Genomic DNA, 25,085 nt, shown 5'->3' with positions numbered 1-25,085 from the left:
CTGCGGGGCTTAGAGCAGTCAGGGATTTGACCCCTGGCCCACTCCCAAACCTGTTACCATTTGGAACCGTGAGCCCAGCTCAGCCCCTTCCCCTCACAAGCAGGGCTGGAGGTAGGCTGGTCACAGGCATGCACAGGCCTGCCAGGTCCATGGAGCAGGGCTGCAGGTCACCGGTGATGCTGAAGGCTCTCAGACTCCAGGAAAGAAGTTCAAGGAGACACCTGAAACTTCGCCCACACAGACCTTTCATTAGCAAGGGCAGAGCCTCGGAACCTGCCATCTGTTGGCTGCGTTGGGGAGGGAGACCTGGACCAAGAACCCAGAGTAAGCACCCAACCCCCCCATCTGCCTATTAGTTGGCCACATCCCCCTCCCTGGGCTGCGCTTGAAAATGACAGGTACCCAGAATCCTTAGGAACAAGAGGGGAAGACAGCTTAGGGCTCCTCAAAAAAGAACAGCCCAGCTTTTATACATTGGGGTTCCACATAATGTCTTTTCTTAGGTACCTGCAAGAACACAGGTTTGCGAAATCCCTGACTAACCAAGGCACTGACTGTGGCTAAGCCGTTGATACCAGATGACTTCCTCCCCCTTCCCCAGCTGTCATGGAGAAAGTTGGGGGGAAGGTGGTCCCACCTCCTACAGGATAAGGACCAAGCAAGCCCCTTAACCTAGGGTTCAGGGCTCTTCCCATCCCAGCCTCAGCTGACCCCGCCCCCCCCGTTTCAGCCCCCTACCCCTTCCCTGGCCCTCCATCACCACGTGGCTCCACCTCAGATTTGCCTCCTGCACCCCTGGAAGCTGGCTGAGACCCCAGGGGGAGCTAGGTAAAGTCAGCCTCCAATCTAGAAGTGGAAAAGGGTCTCCTGGCCTTGGCATAGGGGGCACTGGCCTGGGAAATGGGAAAGACCAAAGGACACATCTCCAGGTCAGGGACAGAAGGTCTCTGTGCCGCGCTCAGAGGCCAGGCCCTCAGGCGGGTGCCCTTCAGGGATCAGAGATCCCAGCAGTGTGACGGCATCACCAGGGAAGGGGCTGGGAGTGAAGTGGCCAGTTCCTCCCCTTCTGTCCGCAGGGCCAGCCGCGACACAGTGGCAGTGCACCTGCCTCAGCAAACAACCCTGAGGGCTTCCTGCCAGTCCTCTCCTTGAATCCTCCCAAAGGTCACCTTAGGGAGGTGACTGGTCTGCAGGAGAAGGAGTGGCCTCACCAGGCAGCCTGGAGAGGAGAGTGCTGGCGCCGCTGGAGGAGCTGGAGAACCACAGGTGGGCTGGCAGGGCTGCTCCTCCATCCTCATCACTTTTGGCCTCGTGGTGCCCCTCGGGGAGGCCCCTTCCCTCGAGCGCCCCTCTCCCTTCCCAACACCTAGCAGGATGACCCGGCAGCCCCTCACAGCAGAATGACTTTAACGACCTCCAGAGTCCATCCCCGTTGTCGTCCACGCAGATCCTCACGCCAGCCCTGTGAGGTAGGTGGGGGCTCTTTCCCCATCTATACAGGCAGGTCCAGAGGAGGAAGGCTGCACGGGCCCAGACACCCGGATGGCTCCTGTCAGTCTGTGTTCCAGCATAGGGTGGACATAGATCTGCCTGCAAGAGCATTTGCTCTGGGAGCCAGGAGCCCATGCAGACTCTGGCTAATGCCCCTTCCCTCTCCTACCCCTGCCCCCGCCCCCATTTCACCTGCCTCAGGATGGGGGCAGCCTCTGGAGGTGGGAGAGGCTGTGGGAGCTGGGGCTTTGGTCCTCAGGCAAGCTGTGGCCCGGCCTCTGGGAGAACACAGGGCTCTGGGCTGCCCCTGCCCCAAGGCTGGGACAGTTGTCCCCACAGCCCAGCTGCCCCTCTGTGGGGCCACCTGCACCCACTACACTGTCACATGCACACACAACAAAGACGTGGACATGCCCACTGAGCACCGTCTGTAACACTCACACTGGTATCTGCAGATTGACAGTCCCAGGTATGTGCGCGCGTGTGCACACGGCTGAACACATCATGTGTACCCATGGGTGCCCCTCCCTGCAGAGCCATGTGCCTGCCAAGGCCAGACCTGGGAGATGGAGAATGTCCACAACCTCGCCAGGCCCCTCTCTACTTCCCTGAGTGCGCCCCTTCCCCTCAGTCCACGATGGGGCAGAGGCAGGGGCTCCCAGCAAAGGGGACACTTCCCCAGCAGGTCTCCTGGGCCCTGCAGCAGCTCCCCAGGGCCCGGAAGAGGCAAGCCATCTCTCTGCAGGCCCCCAGAAGCAGCTTCCTTGGGTCTCCAGGTAGAACTGAGGACCTCACGGGTGCTGGAGCCGCAGACAGGTGGGCCTAGATGAGTCTCTCCTCAGGTGGCACCTTGAGGACACTGTCCATCTCCAGCCGGGCTCCAGCCACCTCCTGCTGGCTCGGGCTGTAGGTGCCCTCTGACTGGCGGCGCTTTCTGGCTGCCAAGATCCCTGAGAGGAGGCCCAAGAGGAGGAGGAGGAGGCAGGCACAGGCAGCAGGCACTGCCACCTCCAGCAGCGGGAACGGCAGTGGCAGTGGCAGCCCCTTCTGCAAGAGATACAGTAAGACACCTAAGGTCATGAAGGCACGGAGACCCCCACGCCCTTCAGCAGAGAGGAGAAAAGGAGGCACAAGGACTTGCTCAGAGAAAGGCATTGCTGGACGCAGGCTTCCCCGGGAGGTAGTGAGGGACCTGGCACCAAGGGTATGCAAGCAAGTGCCAGGGAGCCACCTATCAGAGCGCTGCAAGGGGGTTCCTGTACTACAAAGGGGTCCTGGCTAGGAGGAGAGAAAACACGTTTACTGAACGCCTGGAACGAGCTCAGCACCTTGTTGGGATTTCATGGAAACATTACAACGATCTGATGAAGCAGGAGTGGGGATACTCCCCTTCTCCCATGAGAACAGGGATCTTTGGTTTATTTGGTTCACTCATGGATCCCAAAATGCAGAGCAGAGCCCTGCACAGTAGGCCCTCGATAAATATTAGGTGAGAAAATTGAGACTTTGCCCAGATTCCCACAGACACATGACTAGTGAGTATCGAGCCAGGACTGGCACTTCCCCCATCCACCCCCAAGGCCATGCCATGCCCATGCCAAGCTCACACCACCATCCTTCAGTCTTGAATTCCAGCCAAAGGCCCTTCCTTCACCTGGCCAAGGTGAGCCTCAGTGCCCAGCCCCGCCACCCCACCTCCCTGCACGGCCTCCCCCTCCCCACAATACACTCATCCAATCTGAGATGCTGGGCCTTGATATCTCCCCATCCCGAAGGGCAGTCTGGTTTTTTTAGGTGTCTGTAGAGACCATGTTCAACCCCAAAGTGGGAGGTATCTCAGGCAGTAGCAGGAGAGGCTCCCCCAGCCAGGGGGCCAGTGCCAGGCATGAGCTGGGGCTGACAGCAAGCTCAGAATCCACCAGGGTCGGCCCCTACCCCCAAAAGACTCAGACCAGACTCTGGGGGACCCAGGAAGCCTCTCTGTCTCATCACAGATGCCTGGGATGCCTCCATCAACGATTCTACCTACCCAAACTCTGAAGCCCCAGAACCATAGATTCCCAGGAGTCCAGCCCCAGGGTCTCGGACTCACAGCCCTCCCTCCATCCCATGACAGCTCTCAGCCCACTGTGACCTGGGCCCCAAGTCTCAGCCTCCAGCCCTGAGGAAGGTGCCCAAGACTGCAGAGAAAAGTTCATCCCAGCCCTGACTAGCCCCTCCCCAGCCTCCAGCCCTGGGTGCTTCTGGGGGAGCTATAAAGCCATTTCCTCCCTGGGAAGAGGGAGGGTGGAGAGCCAGGGGCTGTAAAGCTCAACTTGAAAGGAAACATTCCCCAGAAGCAGAGGGGATTTTTGGGTTTATGACCTGGGCTGTCAGAACCCTGTGGAGATCAAGGCTCCTCCCCAGGCATCCCCCCTGCCAGTGCCCACTCCTGGCTAACTTCTGGCTGGCCCTGCAGAGTCTGCTCCACCTCTTGGTGGGGAGGGGGGCCAGAGGAGGTTCAAGCTCAAGCTGCCTGCCAGCCCCCATCTATCTGGGCCCCTCCTCAGCTTAGCGTCCCTAGGGTCAGGGGCTGCCTTTACAGCAGCCCAGCCTTCTCTGGCTCAGAATCCTGGGCTCCCCAGATCTTCCTACTCTAGAATCCTGGCTCAAAAACCGCTGGAGATTACAGGCTCTTATATTCACCTACCCAAATCCCAGAATTCCAAGGCCCCGTGGGCCCTGAGTCTTGGTCCCAGATCAGACTTGGTTGAGCCCAATTATTTCACTGCCAGTCTGCAGAGGGATGGTGGGGACCCCCAGGCTCTCCCTAGAGTGAAAATACCTCCTTTGTGGGGGACGTGGGCGAAACCTGAGTCTCCTTTCTCTGCTCCTCCCCAACCCACGACAGGGTTGGTTCAGGAACAGTTCCACAGATGCTGTACACACACCCGGCCTCCAACACCATCTCACTCAAGTCCAAAACAGGGCACCTGCCCCCTCCTGGCATCACTCACCACCACTTCGCAGAACTGGCCTGAGAACCTCGCACTGCAGACACATTCATATACCCCACCAGCTGCCCGGCAGGTGCCCCCATTCAAGCAAGGGTTGGCTTCACAGGGGATCTGACACCTGGAAGACAGGGAGGATGGTGGGACTCAGAAAGCTGCTCCTTCCTGTGCTGCCTCTGTTCCCCCAGCTCCTTTACCTCCTCAAACCCTCCCCCACCCCACCCCTACCCCCACAGGCATCAAAGGTCATTCATCCACTGTCCCCAGCACTGTCCCTGCCTGGCTGGGCCCTGCCAGGTGATTGAAGTTGAATGTGACTTCCATCACCCACTACGTGCCTTCACCCCAGCATTCATGACTGAGAATGACTTGCACTCCAACAGAAAGAAACAAAGGGGAGCCTGTGTAAAGGAAGCCCCCTGCAGATGCTGACTCCATCTGTGCAGAGTGGGCCCAGAACCTGCATTTCTGCAGTCTCCTCGGGGGTTCCTGATGCAGGTGGGCTGAGCATGGGGCTCTAAGAAACACCACCAGGCAACTACTTCCCAGGAGGTGCCCGCAGGACACAAGGAAAGAGCTGAAGTGACAGAGGTGGACTGCCTGGCACTGTGACAACAGTGAGGCTGAGAAGGTGAGCAAGGATCCACACCTCCCGTCACCTGCCCTGGCGGGAGGGGATCCAGAGGCCCACTCTTCCCAGCTCTCCACACTCACCAGCCCACCTCCTAGGTCCCTGGATCCCAGGCCCACTTCCCAGGCCCCTGGACCCCAGGCCCACCTCCGGCCAGCAAAGCTCTCCTGGCAGCTGCAGTTGGCACCCTGGGGCCCACCCTCGCATGGGCCACCACTGAGGCAGGTGATATTAAGGCTGCATTCCTCTGGTGGGACAGGCAACCTGAGGAGAAAGCACAGAGCACCCCTAGGACCTGGCCCACCCCCACGCTCTGTGTGACAACCGGCAACCTCAACCTCTGCACTGTCATCCAAGGAATTCAGGGCCACCTCCTAGAGACCCTGCTGTCAGTCATGGAAGTGGTGTCTGAGGTGGAAGGGGTGGGGCCAGGGCCACCACTCTGCTGCTCCAGCCCCACCCCCAACAAGGTGTACACTAGGCCCCGGCTGAAACCTCCCCAGGCTCAGAGTTCTCTGAGGAGCTAGTGAAATGTAAGGACTCTCCTGGGGCAAGAGCATGTGCCTAGACATAAAGCTTGGGCCTGACATTCTTTGGGGGAGAGGGGGAGTCCAAACTCTGCCAGTCAGCCCACCATAAGCCTGGCTCCAAAGGAGGGGTAAGTCGTAGCCAGACTCAACAAGGGAAGCGGCCAAGACTCGGCCATCTCACTCTGCCCCTGACGCCCGGGACTGAGTGGGGTGAGCATCAGTGGTGGGCAGCTCGGCAGGAAAGCCTCTAGGTTTTCTTCCAACACTAGCTCTGGGTTCCCCAACCCCACACCCACCCGCAGACGACAGCGTGTTTATCTCAAAGTCAAATTTGCCCAGGTGTCCTGTATTTTATCTGGCAACTCTAGGGGACTGTTGTTTCCAAGTCACAGATAAGAGCTTGGTGGCTCAGAGAAGGGACATGGCTGGCTCAAGGAACCAAGGCATCCGCAGCCAGGCTCCTGAACAAGTCTGCCCCACCTACCGTCCCCAGGGGCCTCCCCCTCCTGTCCCCACCCCTGTCCCGGAACCCACCCCCCACCCCCGCCCTCGAGCCTCCCAGACCCAGGCGCGGCGCACCTGCAGCGCGAGTCCTCGAAGCCAGGCGGGCAGCGGCACTCGAAGCGGCCGTCGGGGTGTGGGTGGCAGCGGCCGCCGGCGCAGGGCGCCGAGCGACAGGGGTCGACACGGGCCTCGCAGCGGGGGCCCTCCCAGTCCGGGCCGCAGGCGCAGGCGAAGGCGTCGAAGAGGTCGCGGCAGGCGCCGCCGTGTAGACAGGGCGAGGGGACACACACGGGAGCGCCGTGGCAGCCAAGGAGCGGGGCCGGCGCCCCGGGCCAGGCCGAGAAGGGCTCCCGGGAGCCGGGGGCCGCGCTGGGCCGCGGGCGCGCCAGGGGCAGCGGGAGGCCGCCGAGGGCCACGCGGCCCAGGCAGCCAGTGAAGTTCTCGGCCAGCAGAATGCGCGCGGCGCCGGGGCCGCGCAGGAAGTCCAGGTCGCCGGCCAGGCCGCGCAGCGCCACGGGCGTCGCCGCGCCGTCCAGCCACAGCAGCCAGCGCGACGCGGCGGCCGCCGGGCGCTCCATGGCCAGGCGCACGCGGTGCCAGGTGCCGTCGGCCACGCGCGGCCCGGGCGCCGGCAGCATAGCGCCGGGCAGGCCGGGGCCGCTACGCACGCCTGCCGCCAGCGAGCCATTGCGCACGGCCAGCCAGACGGCTGCCGGAGCGCCCGCGGTGGCGCGCAGCAGCCCGGCGTCGGGGTCGCGCGTGCGGAAAGCCAACGAGAGACCACTGAGCGCGCGCCCGGAGGCGTTGTGCCCGCTGAATTCGGCTGGGGGACCCTCGCGGAACGTAGCCTCGGCCACACCTGCGGGGAAGGGGAGCGTCGGTGGACGGCTGTCGGCACCCACGCCCAGCCCAAGCACTGGGATGACGGCGTCTGCCGCCCCCACCCTCCCGCCATCTCGAGAAGGGGGCGGGGGCACATACACCTACCTATCATCTAATCCCAGGAACTGTTGCCCCACCTCATAACTCCCTACCTTCAGAGAATCAGCTGCAGGCTGGGGAGACCTACCCTATCATACTGCACCCAACCTGCCCTCCAGGTCACAGATCGGGCAATAATAACCCCTAGAAAAATCTGCCCCCTTCCCTCCTCGTTGAAGTTGCTGTGTCATCACTGAGGCTCACTCTTCACTGCAGTCATCTTGTTAAAATGCTAATCACGGCCTTCTCCTGGTGGCCCTCCCATGGCTCCCCACTGTCCCTGATAGTCTCAAGCTGCCTGGCCTAGCATTCAAGACCCCTAGCAAACCTGCACTTGTATTTTAGTTCTTATAAACCTCAGAGCCTTTGCATATGTTTTGCCCCTTTTCCTGAAATGTCCTTCCCTATACCAGGTAGAGTCTTATTTGGCTTTGAAAACCTAGCAGGTGCTCGAAGATCCTCCTCCAGGAAGCCTGTCCTGGGCTAGGGCTGCTGGCATCCTGGTCCACTGTCTCTGAGCCCTGAGAGTAGGAGTGGGGTCTAACCCAGCTTAGATGTCCAGCACCCAGCATGTGGGCTGCCCAGGGCATGTACTCACAGACAAAGCCATCAGGGACCTCCTCACAGGTGGCAGGTGGGAGACAGGGCCGGCCAGGACACCACAGCTGCTGGCCACACGTAGGCCCTGTGAAGTTGGCAGGGCAGGTGCAGTGGAAGTCATTCCAGGTGACAAGGCAAGTCCCACCATTGAGACAAGGATCAGGCTGCAGGAGAATCAGGGGAGGGACTGGCTCAGGCCTGGGGCTAACATCGCCCCGCCATAACCATCCCTGAAGTGGTTCTTCATTGAGCACCTACTACAGATACATTACCTCCTCACAAACAAATAGAAAAGGTACCAGCATCCCCATTTTAAAGATGAAGAAACTGAGGCTTAGGAGAAACCACTTGTCTAAGTCACCTAGCCAGTAAATAGAGGAGCCAGAGTTCACACCCAAGCTATTCCAATTCCAGGGCTGGTGCTCTGTTCATGAACCTGGGTGTCTGTCCCCCAAGCAACTCCTATAGAAAAGCTTGGGTCAGGATGTCTTCTCTCAGACAAAGACTGAGAGGGGAGGTGTGGGGACTACCAGAGGACAGGAACAGCTGGCCAGAGAGGAGATGAATGTGAACCCTACTCTGTCTCTCTCCAGCACTGGACCTTGGGCAGGTGCTTCACCTCCTGGTGCTGACCAGACCAGTAGAAGGATATGCTAATGCCCAGTGACATAGGGTGAATCCTGGAAAAAGGACCCACTCCCTTCCTCTGGCACTCACACTGCACATGTCCTCGGAGACACAGCCCATGGTGAGGTTCCAGGACTGCCTGCTGCCCAGCCCACTGGGCTGGCTTGAGTTCCCCAGCAGCGGCCGAAAGAAGGGGAGGTGGAGGCCGTTGAGTCTCAGGTCCTGGATGCAGCCTCGGAAGGGCCCACCCCAGGGCTGGGCATCGGCTGGGAGGAGCCTCCCACCCACTAGCACCTGCTGCCCCAAGCCCTGCAGCTGGTCAGTCCCGAAGCTGAGCGTCACCAGGTGGCGGAGGCCGTCATCCCAGCGTCCAGGGAGCACCAGAGCAGGACCATCCAGCACCTCAGCCCGGATCTGGCCCTCGCTCAGGAACACTGTCAGGCCAGCTGCTGAGTCGTTGGCAAGTTGGAGCAAAAGGCCGGCAGGTTCCCGAGTGCGGAGGAGGAAGGACACGGTGAGGTTGGGGCCTGGCGGCTCGTCAAGCAAGAAAGAGGCTGAGCTCAGGGTGCCCCCCAAGCCAAATGTGGCAGCAGGAACCTCTGCAGGGAGAAAGGGTGCCAGGCATAAGGCCTGCGGGCTGGGGGAAGGTAGCCCCTGCCCTGGGGCCCACCTGGCTCGTTCCTCACCATCAGCGCATGTGGGACCACTATAGGGCCGGGGGCAGTCACAGTGGAAGTGCGTCCACAAGTCCACGCATACTCCTCCGTGGGCACAGGGCAGAGGCTGACACTGCTCCCGGCGCCCGCAGCCCAGGAGGACGTTCTCGCCGAGATCCTCAGGCAGCAGGAGGTGCCCATCCACGTGCACGTCCTGGAGGCAGCCTGCAAAGGCCGCACCACCCAGCTGGCTGGAGCAGAACCCAGCAGGCGTCGGGCCCGGGAATGCCGTAGGAGGCAGGGCCACAGGACTGGAGGCCACACAGAGGTGGGCAGGGCAGCCCTCGTGCCAGAGCCGCAGCTCCAGGACCCCAAGGCGGAGCATCACCTCCACTCGGTGCCAGTGGCCATCATTTAGCGGCAGGTCCAGCAGCCTCAGGACGAGCACATTGTTGCCGTGGCTCCAGAGTGTGGCATGAAGCGTGGCCCCCACCAGTGCCAGCTCCAAGCTGTCCCGACTGTCAGAGCGAGTGGCCAAGACACCAGCAGGTATTGTGGTACGAAACCTCAATGCCAGACCCAGGGAGCCACCAGCTGGCACTGAAGCCTGCACAGGGTTCCCAGCCACCACAGAGAAGGTGGTATTCTGGCCACAAAAAGGTCCATGGGTACCAGGTGGGCAGCGGCAGACGTAACTGTGGACCCCTGACTCAAAGGTGGGGATGCAGGTGGCAGCCAGTGGGCAAGTGTGGCCCTGACAGCCAGAGAGCTGCACAGAGCAGTCATGCCCACCCCAGGCCTCTGGGCACCAGCAGATGTAGCCCCCCACCGTGTCTTCACAGGTCCCACCATGGAGGCAGGGCTCCGACAGGCATTCGTCCACTTCTTCCTGACATGTCAGGCCTTCAGGAGAGAGCAGCCCAAGTGTCAGCACCCAAGGCCAGAACCACAGTCTGGACCCAGAGCCTACCTGCCTCTGAGGACAGGGATCTCGGTAGCTATCAACCAAACCTGTTCCCAATTCACAAAGGATTTCTCACGGTCCCCTGAAGTCCCTGGAGGCTGGAATCCCAGATACTCCTTTCTTTAGTGTATCTGGTGAGCCTCCAGGCCCAGTGGATACAATCCCCAAGACACTCTCCAATCCCCCTTTCCTCCCACCTCACCTTTCCTGCCTCACCAGCTTTCTGAGCCACACAGAAACTGTCCCCTGGTTTGCCAGCCTTTAGAAACCCCTCCAACATCCATTCTACCAGTAGCCATATTTCTAAAGCATCACCTAGCCAGGTTTCTCTGCTGCTAAAGGTCCAATCACTCACCCTGGCATTCGAGATCCCTCACAGCCTAGGTCCTACCAGGGGTTCAAATTTCAACTCTGCTCCCTACAAACCTTGAACTGCCTGTTCCTCCAAGCATTTCCTGGAAAGTCCTGCCTATGGGGCTTTGCTCACACTGCTTGGAATGCCTCGCTTACCTTGCCTTTCAAACTTCTACTCATCCTGCAAAGCCCAAATTCAAACAGCCAGTCCCCCAGGAGGCTTTCTCTGACTCCCAACTCCAAGCTACTATGTCACTCCCAACTCCGTGCCCACTCCCAGGCACAGCTCCTCAGAACACTGTACTGAAAGTATCTGTTCTCTCAGCTGAGATTCCTCCAGGAGCCTGGGTATGCCCTTGGTGCCCAGCCACGGACCTGGCATGGCCTTTGTAGATCAAGTGATGAAATGGAGGGAGTGGGGGTGGGTGTATGCATCTGTGGCACTCGAGTAGCCCCTCGCTCTAGCCCCCCGTTCCTCTGCCCTAGGACCCCCACACTGGCTGTGAAAGGACCACCTCCCCCTCCCCCCAGGAGCTCCCATGCCAGGTGCTCTGGCCCCAGCTTGGGTCAAGAGGCCACAGCCCAACCCCAGCTCAGCCAGAGCCTCCACAAAACCACCAAGGACAGCCCTGCCCCAGACCCCAGCCAGAGGAACCTGAGCCCAGAGAAGCCACCAGGATTTGAATCCTGGCCCTGGTCAGCCCACAAACACCACAGCCTCCTCCTGGGGACAGCCAGCCCCACCTGCCCTTGCCTGAAGCCTCAGCCCTGCATACCTGCCAGGAGCCACAACACCCCCAGGAAGGTCCACAGAGCCCGCAGCCCCATTGCATTTCCCCACAGATGGGCTGAGAGTGGCCGGCAGGTACTGAGGCTGGGGAGAACAGCTCCCTGCCAGGCCCGGCCGCCTCCTTCGGAGCCAGCTCAGGAATGCCAGGCACTGGCCTCCCCCACACCCAGCACAACCCAAAGGGAGGATGGGGTGGACAGTGGCCAGGAGCCCAGCCCCACAGCCAGGGCTCCCCATCCCGTCCCTGACCTCAGAGGTCTGACCTCCCTGTCACCCAGCAGCTGAGCTCAGCTTGGAGAGGAGCTGGGCTCCCGCTGACATGGGTGAGCCCGTGTTGGGGGGGGGGGTGACCCTCCCTCTCTAGAGCCTCTGTCACTTCATCTGTAAGATGGGGGTTTAGAACCCCATCCCTCAGGCCATGGTGAGGAGGAAAGCAATGCAAGAACATTCTTCAGAGGCAGGGCCTGCTGTGGTGGGCACACTGTGTGCCTGGCACCCACGATGCCACCGCTTCTGGGGCAGGACTCAGGGAAACTCAGCCCATGGGGGCAGCAGATGGACTCCCAGGGTGCCCAGGGCTGTTGGCCACCCAGGAGTGGGATGCTGAGCCTCAGCATCTCTGGGCAGGTGAGGGTGGAAAGGACAGTGGCGACCACCACCTCCTTCCCCTGGGCAGAGGAGCCTGTGCCCAGGACCTGTGCCAGGGGGAGGAGGCCGCCTGCCCGAGCAGGAATGTGGGCGGGTGTGGGGGAAGTGACACAGGCATTCCAGAGGGGGCAGGGACACTCAGTGAGTGTGTGAGGAGTTCCTCGGGCTCATCAATGTCCTGTGGGGAAGGATGCCTGGGTGTCTGTGCATCTGCTGGACCCAAGGCACAAAGAGGCTTTCTGCACACCCACTGCCTGCCTAACAGGCCCCAGCTCCCCGGAGGTCAAGCTCATCCTTCTCCAGACACTGCCTCCCACTTTCCCTGATGCCCCCCACCACACAAAAACAGCTTTTACCTCCACTGTCCGGGCCCAGCTGCCCAGTCCTCCCTGCCGGCCCCTTACCCTCCGCCCAGCCCTTCCATGTCAGGTGTCTAGGGCCCTCTTTGCCCGTCACTCCACACTTTCTCCTGGACAGCCTTGGCTGCCCATGACCCTGATTGCCAGGATTACACTCCTGACCCCCAATCTCAGGCCCCTCTCCTGGGCCACTGATCTGGAATCACCAGTCCCCACACAGGCTCCTCCTTGTGGGCGCTCCACGGACACTCAGACTCAGTATGGACAAGGCTGAACTCACCATCCTCCACTCAACCTCGCTAGTCCAGAAACCCATTCGGCATCCCTGACACCTCCCACTCACACCTGGAATAACACTCAGGACCTACAGAGTGTCCCTCGTAAATATTTCTCAGCCTCCATTCCAAGATATTTGCTCTCCACTCCCACCTCAGCCCTCTCACCTGTTACCTGGCCACCACACCCACCTCCTCCCTGATGTCCTTGTTCCTCATTGGCCCAGCCTCCACATAGCCAGGAGGAACCTTCTCACCCCAGGCCCACCAACTCTGACCTTGCCCTGCCCCAGTGCCCACCCCACCCAGGCACCTGCATAGCCCTCCGGACAGTGGCACTGGAAGCCATTGGGCAGGTCCTGGCAGAGGCCTCCACTGAAGCATGGCCGTGAGGCACACTCGTCCACGTCCACGCCGCAGTCGTTCCCTGCAAGAAGCCCAGCTGTGGTTCCCACCTGCTCCCTCAGAGCCAGACTGGAACTGGAAGGGCCTATTTTACAGGTAGGGAGACTGAGGTCCGGAGAGAGGTGCTTGAACCCAGCCGCAGTATCTCTCCCTCGCATCTGGACACTACAGACCTGCTTCCCTGGAAGGGGGTGAGGAGGCTTACCCTCAAAGCCCGGAGGGCAGCGGCACAGGAAGCCAGCAGCATGGCGGAAGCTGAAGGCACCTGGAAAGGTGGCCTGAATGCCCCCGTAGAGGGTGGGGTCGGAGCGCTGCAGGCACTGGCCCCCGTTCTGGCAGGGGCCCGCTGCACACTCGTCCTCATCCACCTCGCACCGCTCACCGCTGTAGCCTGCGGGCACACGCACGTGGGCATCGGGTCACATGGGGTCACTGAGCAGCACTCCTCGCCCCTCTAAGGCCAGCCCAGGGCCAGGCTGGGACAACAGAGCAGAATATGGTCAAGGATATTCTGAGGGAGGGACACACTGAGGCGTGTAGGAATGACCCAGGCAGCCTTCAACAACATCATGTTACTATTATTACTAGTATTACCGGGCGCTTCGCACGTGCAGGGCCCTGTGCCAAGTTGCACCTTTACTCTCCTCACAACAAACAGCACGCGAGCAGGTGCTGTGATTAGCCCTATTTTGCAGATCAGGAAACCGAGGTCGTATGTACACACTTCGCTTACTTCACGGACCTTGCGTGCGCACAGGCGCACAACGCCCCGCCCCACCCACTCGTCGCCCCAGGCCCGCCGGGTCAGCCGTCGCCCCCGCACCGGGGAGCGCGCATGCGCCTCGCGCATGCGCACGGGTACACACACCTGGCCAGCAGAGGCAGCGGAAGGCTCCCGAGGCCCTCGAGGCAGGACGCGTTGTGCGCGCAAGGCGCTGACGCGCACTCCAGCACCTCCTGCTCGCAACGCGCACCCTCATAGCCCGTATCCGCGCAGTCGCACCGGAACCTGAAGGAAGGCTGGAGTTGAGCGCGCGTCCGACCCTCCAGCACCCAGCTGTCGCCTCGCGAAACCCCGCCTGAGGGCACCGGCCGCCCGCTTACCCGTTGACCAGGTCGTGGCACACGCCCCCGTGCGCGCACGGCTGGCTGTGGCACTCGTCCAGGTCCAGCTGGCAGCGGGCGCCCCCGTAGCCCGGCGCGCACACGCAGCGGTAGGAGCCCACGCCGTCCAGGCACGAGCCTCCGTGCTGGCAGGGCGCCGAGGCGCACTCGTCCACCTCCGCCTCGCAGGTCACGCCTGGATAGGGCCCGAGACAGACAGACAGATGGACGCCCAGAGAGCGCGAAAGAGGCCAAGCCAAGCTGACCCGACACCTGCTCCAGCAGTGGAGCGTCAGGATCCAGAGACAATCCGTTGGACTGTTCATCAAGAGCAGGTGTTTCTTGCGCCAGCAATCGCAATGGGGTGGAAACAACACGCACATCCCAGCACCCGTGAGCTCACGGCAGTCTAGTTCAGGAGACGGGGATTAGGTCATTACTACATAAATGAGGACTGAGTTTTAATGTTAATTAGCTCAACAATGGAAACGTGCTGGATTGTGTGAAAGCAAGAGCCAGGGTCTTGGCCTGGGGAATTGGGAGTTAGGAAAGGCTCCTTGGAAGAAGAGCCTTTTAAAGGATGAGGGGGCATTCGCTCGACTAGATAGGGGGCTGTGCAAGCAGTTTTATTCCAGAGACACTACTGGTCAAGACCTGCTTGGGGCAGGGGCATGATGCCCCAGGGCAGAGGCACTTGGAGGGTCAGGAGCGAAAGGGAGAGCCGAGGAGGTGGGGCAGGGGTGGGAGCTATCAGTCCTTGGGGGCTCAGTGACACGATTTGGGCTTATCCTATAAGTTTTAAAACAGTAGCTGAGTTACACCTGGTCCTCCCTATATTTCAGAAGGCTCGCTCTACTGAGTCTTTGCAGAGGATGTAAGGAGGGACCCTAGGGAGGAGGGATGTACCCCGGTGAGAGATGCTGGAGCAGGGTACCCAACTCCTTCAGGTTTTCCCTCCACTGTCTTGCTTTTAAAACTGAGTCCTGTGTCCTGGGAACCCCCTCAGTCCTGGACAAAACCAAGACGGTTGGGAGGCCCTTTGGGGAGTGGCTGTGGAGATAGAGGGAGATAGAGGATCTCAGAGTTTGGAAATGTACTGTCTGAATTCATCGTGGAACGCACATGTCACTGTACACTCCAGTGGCCCTGCCTCTTCCCCCTAAGTAGGATTGGTCATGGGGGGCCAGGGACCCAGCTGGCTCCAGCTGGAACCTTCTCCCCTCACCGGCTCAGTGAGCACAAAACACTGCCCCCTCCTTCCTGTGACCCAGCCCTCCTCCCACCCTTTGTGCCAGGGGGAGCCAGGCCCAGGCTGCCTGGAATCCCAGCCTCCCCCACCTGGCTCAGAACAGAAGGAGGAGGAAATGAATCACAGCAGACACTGCCCCGACTCACATCCACAACTCACCCAGAAAGCGTTACCCAAAGCGTCCAAGCACCACACATCCAGGCGCACACACATCTGCTGGCACCACACACACATTTGTTTCCCACAAATGTATTCAGCCAGCCCAGACACCCATGGATACTGGCAGACACAGGCCCTTTATGTGACCTTCACACACACAACTAGGATATCCAGACACCTGGACTCTCAAATGATGAGAAGGGCACACGGAACCCATTTCCAAGTTCATTTTCATCTATGTGTCAAGATCTGTCTTTCCACCATATGCCCCCTCTCTTGGAGCCCAGCCCCCTAGTCTGTACCCCTTACTCTGAGGTGACCTTAAAATGCCCTGTGTCCTCAGAGAGAGTCATCTGAATTCAAGATTGACTAGAACCTGGAGTTTCTGCACTGCAGGCTCCCAACTGCCCTAGACCTAGTCTCCGAGACCTGTCCCCAGTTGCGCCCTCCTTCCTGCCTTTTAGGCACTTACTCCAGGATGCTCTTGCCTTGGAGAATGAATGGGACTGGGATAGGGCCATACTCTGGAGGAGGGAACTGTCCCCCTCAGGACCAGAGAGATCCCTAGGGGTACATCTACATTACAGTTCAAGCAAGACCACCAGTCTCTCTATGCTGGAGTTGTGGGGGCTACCCACAGGGAAGGGGGTCCACATTACAACCTGAACCATACCAGGGCTGTTCACACTCTAGAACCAGTGGCTGAGCCACCAGTATCTATGCTGCAGCCTGACAGGTCTGCACATGAGCAGATGCTAGAAATACTGTCCAGACGTGTCCTCATTACAGCCAAACCAGGCATATCTGCACTCTAGTCCCAGAGATGCCTGAGGGGTGTCTCCCCTCCCAGCACCAAACTGAACCCTAGAGGGGACTGAGATAACATTTTCCAGTGCCCATTCTGTGCCAGGCACTGTGCCAGCGCTCCCACACTCACAGTCTCATCCAGAGCTGCCAGCTTAGCCTGAGAAGCATCAATTCCACAGCAAGACCAAGAGTGTCTATACCCGAGAGCTGCCAGGGTGTTTGGGGCTGTCTCTACGCTAAGGTCAAAGTTGCATTCATGATTTAACAACTCTGAGCCACTAATGGGGTCAACGTCGCACACGCCTTCGGGGGCAGCCAAGGCCATTACCTGCATAGCCAAGGGGACAGTGGCACTCGTAGCGATCGGCTAGGTTGCGGCAGGTGGCCCCATGGAGGCAGGGCCGGGATGCACACTCATCGATGTCCAGCTCACACCGTGGGCCCTGGAATCCGGGCACGCAGTAGCAGCGGAAGCCGTTGGGATCTGGACCCTGGGGCACACACAGAGCGCCGTGGTGGCAGGGCTGGTTGGCACAGCCCCCAGGCTCCAAGGGCCCACAGGTGTAGCCACCGTGCTCCATAGCCTGGCACTCGGTCCCTGGAGCGCATGGGTCTGAGGCACAGGCACCCGGGGTCTCCGAAGGTACCGTTCCTGTAGAGAGAGGAAACTGGCTGGGGCAGGGTGGGCAGGGGCTGCCAGGATAGTCCCCTCCCCACACCCAGGCCCATCCCCAGATCCCAGAGTCTGAGAGCAGCAGGCGTCCATCCATACTCTGGAAGATGGAGGGAGGGCCGGGGTCCACAAACCAGGTCCCAGCAGGCTGCATACGTCTCCACCTGGAGCTGGGAGTGATTTCAGGAGCTCCTCTGTAGCAGAGAAGTAGGACCCGGGAGGCCTGGCTCCCCGGGCAGGAGTAGTGAGCAGACACCCACTAACCCTGTGAGCTTTGTGCTCCACTGTCTCAGCGCATCCCTGCAGTGCCCATTGGAGGCAGGCACTGTCATGCCCGTTTTACAAGAGAGCAGGTCCAGGCTCAAGAGAGAAAGTGAAGATTCTTGCCGGGGGTCAGACAGCAAGTTAGTGCTGGGTCATCCTTCAGGGTCTGATCGTGCATTTCAACCCCACCTAGGGAGGGGGTCCCCAGGCTGCTGCCTCCCAGGAAGGGGCTCCTCCCACTGCTCACTCCACAGCTCCTGCTGAGGGTCTAGTAACTCCATCCCTGCGTGAAACTGGAGATGGAGGACTTCAAAGGCCTCTCTCCACACCCCTCCTCCCCTCCCCACCCTGCTGGCCTGGGAACTTCTCAGAGGATCCCTGGCCCTCACTGTATCCGCCATCAGCAAATGCAAGCGGCCAGACTGGCCAGGGTCACAGAGTACAGGGCAGGTATTGAGACCTGCTGATTGAACTAACTCCTGGCTCTGACTACGATGTCTCCACGAGGCAGAGCTCCCTCTGTGAGAGGGTCACCTCCTGATCTGGAGCCCACTTCCCTCCCTCCCTTCCTAAGAGCATGTCAGTGTCATGCCGGTGTAGGAATCTTGAAGCTTTGAAGTCAAACAGCCTTGGGTTCAAATCCCAGCTCAGCCAACTAGCTACGAGACCTTAGGCAAGTCATTTCTCCTACTGAGCCTCTGTTCCCCAGTTTGAATGGGGAATGATAACAGCACATGCCTCATAGGATGTGGAAGGATGGGAAGCCTCAGGGACAGCAGTCAAGTGCCCACTCATGGTAGGAGCTCAGTAAGTGATGGGGGAGGGGGGCCGCCTGCAAGAAGGAGGCACACCCCCCAACCTAAGAGGTGCCCCTCCCCCACCCAGGTTGTCATCCAGACACTAACCAGGCCCCAGAACAGCTTCAAGCCCTGCGCCTCCCCTCCCCCACCCGGTGAAGACCCCAAGATAAGGCTCAGCAGCCTCTCAGGCGTCATCCACATTCCACCAGGCAGGGCTGTCCACTGGCCAGCCCCCACCCTTGCCAGCCAGGGCCAAGCAGGATCAGGGACAGGGAGACAGAGTTACTGACCAAGGGACCCAGGGAAAGAACCCAGCTGTTGGCCCCACCCCCCAGCTCCCAAAGCACCTGGTACAGCCCCACATGGGCTCATTCTCCCAAGATTCCCACCAGGAGGGGTGGGGGGCAAGCACCCACCCAGGGCCAGGCATGTGGCAAGGGGGGCATGAGGTCTGAAACACTGTGAGGCCAAGACAACCTTCTAGGGGGGTCCACAGACCCACTCTGCCCACAGTTCCCCTCCTCCAAGCCTGGGGTCCACAGACCAACTCTGCCCACAGTTCCCCTCCTCCAAGCCTGGTCCTACAGGTGAGGACATGAGGGCCTTCCAGGCAGCTTGTCTTTCTTTTCCCCACCCTGAGCCAGGGTCTGATCAGTATACAGCCCAGTTTCCCAGGACTAGATGGTCTGATGGGGTGGAAGGTGGTCTGATGAGGTGGAAGGTGGTCTGATGGGGGTGGAAAGATGGTCTGATGGAGGTGGAAAGGTGGTCTGATGGGGGTGGAAAGGTGGTCTGTTGGAGGTGGAAGATGGTCTGATGGAGTGGAAGGTGGTCTGATGAGGGTGATGGATCAGGCTCTCTTAGGAAAGGACACAGCTTTGGGCATCAGACCCGGCTAGTATCTGGGCTGCAAACAGTGCCCACCTTGGGGGTGTCATGAGGAGCCACTGAGGGGACGTGAATGAAATCCCTGGCACACTGTGTTCGAGGCCCCTGGGCCCAGCACACACAGTCCAGGAGGAGCTCAGTTATCACAGCTCCCGCTGTGAAGGGCCTTTGATTTGGGTCCTGTGCCCTTCTTTTAATCCTGACAGGCCCTTCTTTTAATCCTGACACACTGTCACTCCTCATCTGTGTGACGCCAGGGACCCTACCCCAATCCGGAGCCTTGATCCCCTATTCAGAGCCCTCCACTTAGGAGCAGGCTGGGGAGACAGCGCCTGCGGGGACAGGGGAAGGTGCTTCATCACCGTGGGGGCAGGTGGGCCGTGACCCCAGGTGTTGGGGCCCCAGGAGCCAGAGTCTGGCCCCAAGAGGAAGGAGTTCCTGCAGGCAGAGCAGGAGGGAGCGGTCTGTCCCAGGATCTATGCGGTGGCACCCAAAACCCTCAGGTGAGGGCCAGCCACCTCTCCTGTGGCTCCATCTTCACATCTACCCTAGGAGGCCGGGAGTGCCTATTATTCCTTTTTCACACTTGAGGAGAGTAAGGCTCAGAGATGAGGCGATTTCACAGTCTCCAGAGGGGCTGGAATTCAGACCCAAGTCTCACTGCTCCAGAGCCTCCATGCCAGGGATGGGGGTCGGGGCGTGGTTCCAGAATCACCCCCAGGACCTGTATTAAAAATATGGATTCCTGCCCCCATTCCAGGCCCAGAGATCTAGAACCGTTGGGCCTGGGGCCCAGAATCTGCATTGCAATGTGATCTCTCAGGATTCCTGTGCACGTTGAGACTGGGGACTAGTGCAGACCCTGGGCTCTCTGTCTCCCAGGAATGAGCCCAGAAGGCCAGGCTAGCCCAGGGCTGAAGGCAGGAGAGGTGAGGATGGTGGGAAGGAGGAGGGGCCCTTCCGGGCCAGGCTAGAGGGGCGTGGCCTGTTGCCGGGGTGATGAGGGGCCTGTGCTTATCTTTGCAAATCCCTTCTGACCCCTCAGGCTGCCTGGGACGACCTGGCAGGGGAAGGATTAGCCGACACCTGCCCCTCCCCTTGGACCTGCTGCCCTGCCCCAGGAAGGCCCGGAACCCACCTCTGGGAAGGGAATCTTCTTGATGGAAAGGACAAGATTCTAAAAACAGCAACCATTTAGTGAGTGAGTACTGTGTGCTCCGGGCTGTGCTGCACATCTTGTGTCTTTTTTTTAATCACATTATTGCATTTGATTCAAACTGGAAAAGGTGGGTGCCGTTAAGAAAACTAAGCGTTTTCTAACTCAGAGAGGTTGATAAACTTGCCTAGGGTCATCCCTCAAAAAGCTATGAAGCAGATCGTTTCCAGACTTCAGAGAAGTCCACACCTCCCAGTGCATGTGAAATTCCCACTCTGCAAACTCTAACTGGCCAGCCACGTATCGTCATTTTAGGGCATTCCAGCCCCGCCTCACCCAGGCACTGAAAGGGTCTCTGACTGCTTGTCCGAGAGTGGAGGTTCCAGTATCGGCCCGGACAGAACGGGCAGTCCTCCCTGTCTACCCAGAACCCAGACGCTTGCGATCCCACGGGGACTCAGGCCTCAGGCCTCGCTCGGTGCTTAGGAAATCCTACTTTACATGCATTTATAACGGGCCTCATGATGACTGCCAGTGCCTGATGGGGAGTGTTTACTGAGGACGGGTTTTGTGATGCTTCTCATCCTGACAAGGCAAAAAAGAGAAAATGTCCAGGAAGCCACCCCAGATCTCATAAGCTGGGCCTCTGGTAGAGGGAGAAACACTGTTCATCTGATAGCGCTGAGCCCCAGGGGTAGGACCGGACAATGGTGCGGCCACCTGAGACAGGGCCGTGGGGAAAGGGCTGAATTACTCTAACAAGGCAGGAGAGTTTGGAACAGTCTTTTACAAAAATGCGTATCACCTGAGGTTAAAGGGCATCATGTTGGTAATCACAGCAATCCCTGTCACAGGTGCGCTGCCTGCCCTTTGCTGGGCATGGGCGCGTCCCAGTGTTTCCAGACTAGGGTCTTAGAATGGCGGGGCACAGAGGCACTTCCTGGAACAGGGGTGAGACAGAGCAGGTGGGGCTCCGGGCTTGCCACCCAAACGGGCCACTTTTAACTAAACGACCAGCAGGCCTCTGGCTTCTGTCTAAAATTTCCTTTGAAACGGGGGTCTCTGTGCCAAACCGAAGTTGGAAAACCACTGCGTTTTCTTGTCAAATTCTTGCAGCAGCCCTCTGAGTGAGCTGGCTTGCCCCCTTTAGACAGAGGCACAGAGAAGAGATGTGACTTTACACAGACTAGTCCCATAAGCGGCTGTGAAATCCTGGCCCAGCTGCAAGTTAGTGACCCTCTCTGGGCCTAAAGTGTAAACTGGGGGTATCGGAGTCGACCTCATGGGGCTGTTGTGAGAATTAAATTCAGTCCTGTTAGTCCAGTAGCACAGAGCCTGCCACGTAGAGGCTGATGGTATTATTTATTCGTCAACAAATCTGGACTTGGGGCAAACACTGACTCTGCAACAAGCCCCGACGTTAGGGCGCTTGTGTGTGGCTCCCCGCTCCCTGCCTCTGTCCTTCAGGCTCCCACCCAGCTCTGGCTGGAGGAGGGGCCAGACTTGGGAACTGGACTCGCTGCCCCTTTGTCAGCCTGGCTCCCTGGGTGTGCAGGGAGTGGGGAGGGGCAGGAGAGCCCGACGTGCCCCATTGTCCTCCAAGATGCTCAGCGCTCTCCTAGCAACCAGCTGGGCCTTTGTGGCAGAGCGGGCCAGGATGGAGGGGCCCCGTGCAGGGCCCGGCTGGGGTGGGCAGCAGAGCCATGGGCCCAGGGCATCCAGAACCCCCACCCCCTCTGGGATGGAGATTACTTTTCCAGTGACACAATCCCCGGCCCCGCTCTTCCTGGCAGCCAGGCCTTGGGTCCCGGCAGCCAGAAATGCTCTTTCCCACAGCGCCCCAACCCCAGCTTTCATGGATCCCTAGGGAGGGGCTCCCTGAGCAGAAATCACAGGGGGAAAGGCTCGCCCTGGGAATCCCAGCGGGGCTGCGTTGGGTGAGTGTGTCTGTCTGTGTCTGTTCTCTTCTGTAGCATCCGGCTACTTTGTGTTCACTCTGCCCAAGGGTCACTCGAATGTACATTTGAGTATAAGTGCATACACGTGTGCAGACGCCGGTCAGTACATGTAGGTGTGTGTGCACGAGTGCATGCATGGTAGGACTCCACGTGCCTGTGGACACCAGTTCACATGTTGGTGTGTGCCATGTGTGTGCCACACGAGTGTGCAGGGCTGCATGTGTATGTGGTACATGCACATGTGCGATTTGTGTGGGCGGGTGCGTTGTGCATTTGTGTGATGTGTGTGTGCACACACATGTGTGTGTACATGCATTGTAGGGTAGGGGACAGACACTAGGTCCACACACCAGGACTGCATGCCCCTTGTGCAGAGAGCAGGCCACCAACTCCTCTCAGATTTGCCTCAGGGCAAAACCCCCATCCCTCCCTGAGCCTCGGTTTCCTCCCCTGCAAAATGGGGCCCTCGTCCTCCCCAAGGTCCCTGCAGAGAGGAGACGAAGGTTTTGTGAGCCGGGCAGTGAGAGGCCGCAGGAAGGCCCCAGGTAGGGTCCTGGGGGGCGTTGGCCCCGCACCCTGGGACTCTGAGGCAGAGCCCAGGCCACCCGCCTGCTCTAGACTTCCCAGTCTGGCCCCGTAGCTATAGTGACCAAGACAAAGCGTCCCCGGACCCCCCAGGAAGAATTCCAGACCTGTGTGCACACAAATACCCTTGGACAAAAGCATAAACCTCTTAGCGAACAGCGTCTGGCTTCAGGAAGCCCTTTTGGCTTGGTCTGGGAAGGACAGAGAGGGGCAGCAGTAGACACGCATGTTCCCAAGTGCCCAGCCACCCCCCCAGGGACCCCAGAGCACCCCCAGCCCCCGGTGCAGGCAGGGCTAACACACAAATAGAGGGGATACAGGCAGACTCCCAGCATCCCTGGGTCTCCTTCCCTCTTCCCCCCTCCCCAGTCCACTGGTCTGGGGTCTGCTGCCCCCACTCCATGTCCCCAGGTCAAGAGCAAAGACACAGTTCAACCCACTTGATAACTTACAGGCCAGAACTGCACAGGGATACAGCTCACCACACCCGGGGAGCCTCAGACATAACTCCCGGCTTGTGCGGGACAGCTGTCCCACCTCACAACTTAAACGCACCCACAACCTGCACCCCATAACCTGCACACAAGTCACATCAGAGCCCCCAGACTTGGGCCTCACAAGCCAGAACACCCCAGCCCCAGGAGCCCTCCCTTACAGGGTACAGCATCTCTCCCAAGACACACACAACCCACTCGTTGCCCAGACCACAGCCGGCCACCGTTCCCCCCACGAAGTCCTCCTCGACAGTACCAGCTCCAGTGGCCCACGGCAGGCACCCCTCTGCACCCCACAGTCAGTCCCGGCACCCACATGGACGGCCCCAGGGCCTGGGGTGTCTGCTTTGGGGACAGACCCAGTCCCAGGCCCCCCAAGGCTTGGGCCCCAACTCACCGGCAGGGTGGGCGAGGGCAGGGGCCCAGAGCGGCACTAGCAGCAGCAGGAGAGGGGCCGGGGGCCCCGGGTCCTGGGTCCCAGGCCTGGCCAGCGCCATGGCAGCGCCCTGCTCAGCGGCTGTGGGAACAGGCGGCCTGGCTGGCTCCACACCCCCCTCTCCCTCCAACCAGCACTAATGCTGTGGACAGAGGCCCGGCCCCGCCCTCCTCCCCTGCCCGCCTCCTCCCCCACCCCGCCCTCGCCCCCGCTCCACCTTGAGCGTGGTTCTAGAGGAGGGGTCTGACCCACCCCGTCTCCCCGAGCCCCAGGGCTCCAGACCCCAGATGAGGCCTCAGGAGCCCCTGTGGGTCTGACCTTGTCTCGTGCCCACCCCTCTCTCCCTCCTGACCTGCTCCCCCCTTCCTCCCACCTCTACGTCCTGCTGCCTCAGCCTCCTCAGAGAAGTTTCTGTTCTGAGAGGCTGTTCTTCCCGCCAGATGATGCCAGCTACTCCCAAGTCCCACCCTGCTGCCCCCCTCCCCCATCTTCTCTCGGCTGGCGCCTCCCTATCCCCGCCGACCTGAGCTCCCCTTCCAGACCTCCTCTCTGCTGGAAGCCCCCGCCCCGCCCACTCAGTTTGTTCCTCTCAGCCTGCCCGTCCCAGTGCTGCCCACCTGAGAAGGAACCCCCCCACCCCCCACCAAGCCCCACATTCAACCCAACACCAGCTCCTGGAAGCTCTTCCTTCTCAATATCCCTCGGTCCCACCCCTCCTCTTTCACTCCCTTGGGCCCCACACTGCCACACACAGCTCCTCCCACCTCGGCCCTTAGGATAAGCCACCCCCTCGACTCCCTCCACCCTCACCACCCCCTCACCAGCCAAACTGAGTCTTTTCTTTTTCTCCCCTTTGGCCTGGATCGTCCACCTTTGCTGTTTACAACTCCAGAAACCTCGCTGCAATCCAAGCAGCCCATTCTACTGTACGGCAGCTCTTCTAAGCAGCAAGCTTTCCCTCTGCCCTGCTGGGAAGTCCTTCTGTTGTCTAACCTTGCAGTCTCCTGCTGCACTTGATGTTTGCTTGCTCCAGGCTGGAGACAGGAATGTTGTTTGGATGGAGGGGAGAAGTTCTTGTGTGGTAACCTGGACCCAGAAATCTGGGTCATCTCAAAGGCACTAAAACATAAAAAACAAACAAACAAATAAAAGAAAAAAACAGCCCATTCTTCACCAGCCTCAGCTCCAGTGAAAGGAAAATCCCCTTGCTGAAAGGACTTCCTGAAATGAGCAACTGGTCCATGCCAACTCATCCCTGTTTGGCTCAACTCACTGACCATGGCCTCAGGCCACCTAGGCCCTTTGCTGGGCTCTGGGTGTATCCCTGACACCAGGAGGGCACAGTCTGGAGAGACAGACCAGGGTAACTGGTGGAGCTCCAGGCCGCACTAGAGGGACAGGCGATGGTCCGTGAAGTCCTGGGAAGAGAGGAGCGGCGTCACACAGGGCATGGGCAGCGGGTGGCTCCGCTGCTTCTCCTACGATGGGGAGGTACTCGGAGAGGGAACCGGAGGCCTGGGTGGACCCCTTACCCACATCCCTGTCCCATCTCCACCCTCCAGTCTTGTTCTCTCTGGAGTGGTAGTTGTTCCTTGGTTTCTGGAGGACCCCACACTCCCAAATCACCTTTAATTCCCTGCCTCTCACAGACACCAGGAATTCCCCCTTCCCACCCCCCCAAACCTCCCCTCCCCAACTCCAACC

At 59.8% G+C, this 25,085-nt stretch overlaps 1 protein-coding gene across 1 annotated transcript; it reads right to left on the bottom strand.

Moving 5' to 3' along the window:
* Positions 1 to 58: 58 nt before the first annotated feature.
* On the bottom strand, positions 59 to 23,831 carry CRB2 (crumbs cell polarity complex component 2). The gene is given in 15 exon segments (XM_032478390.1): positions 59 to 2,538; positions 4,488 to 4,605; positions 5,263 to 5,379; positions 6,225 to 7,008; positions 7,729 to 7,894; positions 8,448 to 8,956; positions 9,044 to 9,916; positions 12,717 to 12,830; positions 13,014 to 13,199; positions 13,677 to 13,698; positions 13,700 to 13,817; positions 13,913 to 14,108; positions 16,456 to 16,779; positions 23,343 to 23,462; positions 23,755 to 23,831. Coding segments are annotated over 14 exon segments (3,852 nt in total). The 5' UTR covers positions 23,443 to 23,462; positions 23,755 to 23,831; the 3' UTR covers positions 59 to 2,313.
* Between the last annotated feature and the right edge of the window lie 1,254 nt (positions 23,832 to 25,085).

This window comes from Camelus ferus, chromosome 4 (assembly GCF_009834535.1).
Source record: "Camelus ferus isolate YT-003-E chromosome 4, BCGSAC_Cfer_1.0, whole genome shotgun sequence".
Classification (NCBI taxonomy): Eukaryota; Metazoa; Chordata; class Mammalia; order Artiodactyla; family Camelidae; genus Camelus; species Camelus ferus.
Note: the sequence above shows the minus strand (reverse complement) of the source record. Positions and strands in the feature narration are given on the sequence as shown.